The sequence below is a fragment of the Parasteatoda tepidariorum genome, chromosome 2, assembly GCF_043381705.1.
Source record: "Parasteatoda tepidariorum isolate YZ-2023 chromosome 2, CAS_Ptep_4.0, whole genome shotgun sequence".
NCBI classification, from domain to species: Eukaryota; Metazoa; Arthropoda; class Arachnida; order Araneae; family Theridiidae; genus Parasteatoda; species Parasteatoda tepidariorum.
Genome location: NC_092205.1, coordinates 3,398,063 through 3,403,390, shown reverse-complemented (window position 1 = coordinate 3,403,390; position 5,328 = coordinate 3,398,063). Strand labels below are relative to the sequence as shown.

Genomic DNA, 5,328 nt, shown 5'->3' with positions numbered 1-5,328 from the left:
TATATATATATACAGATACATCTCTATATATATATATTTGATCTGATCTGAATATTTGATTTAGTTAAGATTCAAATGATAATATTATTCTAATGATAATATTAAGATTTTTCTATTAGTGCTACGTAGTTTTGATTTAAAAAAAATAAATAAAATAAAGCCAGTATCTATGCAGTTAAACATACGACTATACTCTTCTTAGCTAAATTTCTGATCAAACGAGATAATAAGAAATAAAGGGTCAATCTCTATTGGTATTAAATAACAGTGCAAAATTGTACACGAAACAGAGAGGCATTTAATTATTAGATGCACTGTAAGATTCTAAGCAAAATTTTAATTATCGGATGATACTATACAGCTTCATTGTTTTTATGCGACTGAAACCGGTTTGCATTTCTTTACGTTCGTGTATCAATTAGTTAAATTAGACAATATTTAATATAAATTCGACGATTGGATACATTAGACAAAATATTATGTAAGTATAGAATGTTTATTACATCGGATATTATTTCAAGGTATTATATTAGTAAATTGAAATAATTCGACCAAATTATTAAACGTACAGTAGTTCTTTTAATAATTTCATGTTCTGCACGAGTTTATATGCAATACTTTTATATTTAAACATACATATAATGGGCTTTTATTCAGGAGATTTTTTATGTACTTAATATTATTATTTATTTTTAACGAATTGCATTATTATGCTAACCAGCTGATACACTAACGTAAACAAGTGCGACCCGGTTTCAGCCACGTAAAAACAATTAAGCTGCACAGCATCTCCTAATAATTAAGATTTTGCATAGAATCTTATAGTGCGTCTAATAGTTTCGACAGGGAGTGTATATGGTTTATTTAAGGTCACTTGTTAATTAGATGTAATTTGGTGGGCGTGTACCTAGCCCTGTTAAATTAAATTTAGAGTTGGATCAATGGTTTTCACCTTACCATTTTAAATTTTGATGTTATCTGTTGCACATGTAGCTGAAACTTCGAAACGACCAGATGTCATTTGATTCGAATCTGGAAAAATTATAAAACATATAGATAAAAATTAATAGAGTAATACCAGCGTTTTGGGTGCCAGATAAAAGAAATAAATGCATTAATTAATTTACAAATCAAATGTCGGATGCGTGGTTCTTCTATAACACGAGAAGCATATCACTTTTATTAAAGTGAGTTTCAAACATTTTGTAGTTCTTCATTGTAATGCCTCTTGAGGCTGCGTCACTACGTTCGTTGAGTTTTGGCATCGGTGATTCATAAACAGTGACTTTATTTTATTTTATAATCGTCGTTGAACAGCTGACCCAATTTATGGGTTTATGACCACAAATGCTCACCTCCATAGCCTTGTAATTTTAAACCCAATCCAGAAGGCAACGGAACTCCTGGATCAAGTATTAGGAGAAATTTTGCCTTCGTGAAGGACTTTTGGATGGAGCTAGCTCGAATTTACGTTACAGGGAGAGGAAAACCACAAGAACCTCCCATGGTTAGCCTGACGGCAAGGGGACTCTAACCCATGATCCGAGTACCACTGACGATATTTCACGTCATCACTGCGGTTGGTGCAAGCCGGATGCGGAATTTGTATGGACAAGCCATCGCTGGGATTCGAACCCGGATCATCTCATTGGAAGGCAAACGCTCTATCCCCTGAGCCATTGCTGGTCAAACAATGACTTTGTTGTAACCCTATAAAATATCACATGGTGTAAGGTTAGATTTCTGGAATTACTGACCATGCAGTTAAATGTAAATCACTTACTATCCGCGCCCAATACAATATTTTCAAACCATTGAGGCTATAGGGCAAAACTAACAGTCACCAGCAGTCACAGCAGGATGACTAGTTAATGGTGATTGAAAAATTTCTTGCACTGTAAAAAAATTCCGGATTAAATTATGGTGAAAAGTACTGGCACTCTGAGAGCAGCATCCGTAAAATCCTTTTTTACCGTAAAATTTATTTTGAAATGTACAGTAATATTTATTTAATTACAATGATTCAGTTATTTTGCTATAAATATTGCAGTAAAAATTATCGTACACCCTATTTATCTTCCGTAAAATTTTACGGTAAGAAGGGATTTTACGGTAAAATGTACCGGCACTCAGGGTTCCAGTACTTCTTACCACAATTTGATCCGGAATTTTTTACAAAGTGCCGATCGTCATTATAAAAAACTCCCTGCATGTGCACTTCATTATTATTTTTTAATAAATATGGAATTATTATAAATATTTTATAATGCTCAGAAAATTATTTTAAGCTAGCTTCTTAAAGTTTTTTTTTGATTTTAGGTTACAATATTTTTTTAAAACAATTTCAACCAAATACCTTACATTATTATTTTACTTGTTTGACTTTTTCAAATCTTTAAATAGTAGCCACATACTTTATAATGCTGTTAAGAATAATACAACTGACCAATACCATAATATACCTATTTTTCCTATATATGAGGCCAAAAAACGGTGCATAAATGACGTATTTGTTCAGATTTAGGAATCATTGACAATGGAAAACCACAAATATGAGGAATGAATATGATTATAGTTGAAATATTTTTCACGGAACTAAAGAATCACTCATCGAGTTTTCGTTACTGGAAAAAAAAACTGTTTATGTATATGATTTTTAATAAAAATTCGAAATTTATGTTTTGGTAAATCTCATCTTTTTGATTTTAAAACTGTTCTAGAAATAGAACCAATGCCAGGCTTCTAAGCAAGTGAAGCATGAAATAAGGAAAATTTTCCATTATGACTTTTTGTCCAAATAATAATTTCTTCGAGATTTCCCCCTAAACAAATCTAAATAGTTATTTACCAACTGTCTAAATAAGCTTTTCGCACAAAATCTTCAGTTGCAACTAAATTGTCAAATCTAAATTTTAGCTTAACTTCTTCCAAATTCTATTCTCATAAGCTTATCTTTTGATGTTACAATGTTTATCTATATTTTATAACTTGTCAAGGTACTTTTTAACCAAATTTCCTCAAAATGTGAAGTTGCTTCAGTACGGTTTCAGAATTTAGTTTAGAAGTTCTAGAGACATGCGAAACAAATAACGTTGAAATTTTAAATTATAAGTTGAGAACCATCCATCCTTTTCAAAACTTTATTCGACAGTATCTAGGTATAAACACACCAAATAACGAAAAAAATAAGAAATGGTAAAGTGTTGTCCACTACTCCATTCTATGTATACTAGTTCACATTGGGCCAGATTACGTTGCAAAATATACGAATTTATTGCAGGCGTACCAAAGGACGTTCAAATTGGTTATTAAAATGTAAAGATCACAAATCAATTTCCGACTTTAATTTAGAAAGTTTATATACAAGTTTACCTAATGACGTCAGGATTGGATGTGATAAAGTGAGGATACATTTAGCATTTTAATTTAGCAAGACTATATACAAGAATTCCATTAACGAAGTCAAAATTGGAAGAGCGAAAACAAGTGGTATATTTTCGAATTTAATTTAGCAGGTCTGCGGATTCGTAGAAAAAAACACGTGAATGGTGCGGTGATCACCAGTGCTATGCAATTGAAAAAAAAAAAATTCAGATTTTTATATATTTGGCATATATGTGTTATAAGCTACATATTGTACAAATTTGTTTTCAAAAATAAATTTTGTTCTATCAGTTTTCTGAAATTATATTTTTGGTTTATTATAATTATAATTATATTTAGGTTTTAACGTTTTCAAAATAGAAAGAAAATCGTTCTCAAGCCATTTTTCTCTATAGGTACTTTATTTAGATCGCTCTAGAGCTGTATCATGGGCTATTGGCGGTGGTCTGGGAAACATCCCTGAGGATGATCCGAAAACATGCCATCGTAATTTGAATCCTCTACAGATCCCCTGCTTTGGCAGAATGGAGAGCTGCGCGTGAAGTCACGCACTTTACGGTAGAACAGTTTAAAGAGGACTGATACCACGCACCCTCGGTCATTACGCCGGCTTTTCAAAGTGGTCACCCACCCACTTACTGACCGCAGGCAGTGATGCTTAATTTCGGTGTTCTACTGGGAACCGTGTCTTTACGATCAGTCCACTGTGGGACCCTTTTTTCTCAAAAACTACAGTGAAGTACTTACGTTGTGTTTTGAATTGCATGACCGATCTGGACTAATCAAGCAGGTCTAGGTCCACACGTGTCAAATGGTACCATAATTGGAAATGGTAAAGTAAGAGCCACTGATTCTATTAGTACTTTAGTGTACCGGATCTATTCGTAAGCGTTAATGATGAAGTCGAAATCTAAATTGTTGAAACGGACAGACAAGTCGAATTTGCTAAAAGTAAGTCTTGAAACAATTTTAAGTACTGTTTTATTCAAAATTGTTTGCATTTTAAGATAATGGATCCATATTTAAAAAATAATATCCTCTGATCTTTAAATAATTTTCATTTTCTGTCTTCCCTGATTGGACAAAAAAGAACACTCAGTGAATACTTTTATTTATTTGCTTGATTATAATAATAAGATAACAAAGCTCCTGCACTAATACAGTCATCCAATGAAATGATACACATCACACAATTTAAACACAAAAATTATGCTCTGATTTTCTGTTTTGATGCACAGAAATTCATTTTCTGAAGTTAGTGCTTCTTTAAATCATCGCTCTCGGAAAAATCATTTTGCTAATCTAAAACACAGCTTTTTATGTGGTATTTCAATTGATTTCGCAAAAAAAAAAGAATTCTTTTTTAACTGTAAGCAAAATTAAAAAACTCTCTGAAATTATATATGCTTCAGAGCAATGAATTTGGAGTGAAATTGAAAGAAAACAGTATAAATATTAACAAAATGAGAAAAATGATTTTCCATGAAATTCACATTAAAAATGCCTTTCTTCAGTTAATAATTGGTGTGTTCTTTAATCATCTCTCTCAATATATATATAAANATTTTTAGTCCAATTTTCGGAACTTTCGGCCCACTGAGGCGACAGAAGATATTGACCCAGAGTTTTGATATTCCGCACAATTTTTAATGATGGGTGTTCACATCTTTTCCGCACTACCGCAAAAAGATCTAAGAAATTTCGATTTTTTCGATACGCCCTAATATATATATATATATATATTTTAAATTCCCTGTCAGTAAGGAATTCACAATTATTTACTGATTGGGGTAGCATATTAATACTTAAGCAGGGAAAAAATAAAAAAAAGACAAACTAAAAAAAAAAAAAAAAAAAAAAAAAAAAAAAAAAAAAAAAAAAAAAAAAAAAAAAAAANAAAAAAAAAAAAACAGTTTAAATGCCGAATCTAATTTGAATTATTTC

General features: G+C 31.4%; 1 protein-coding gene across 1 annotated transcript in view; it reads right to left on the bottom strand.

Moving 5' to 3' along the window:
* Positions 1-1,077, bottom strand: part of LOC122270432 (adult-specific rigid cuticular protein 15.5-like) — an 11,457-nt gene extending 10,380 nt beyond the window's left edge. The window contains exon 1 of the mRNA XM_043047749.2: positions 958-1,077. Coding sequence (XP_042903683.2) covers positions 958-960 — 3 coding nt within the window. The 5' untranslated portion in view covers positions 961-1,077. The remainder of the gene's footprint in view (positions 1-957) is intronic.
* Positions 1,078-5,328: the final 4,251 nt, after the last annotated feature.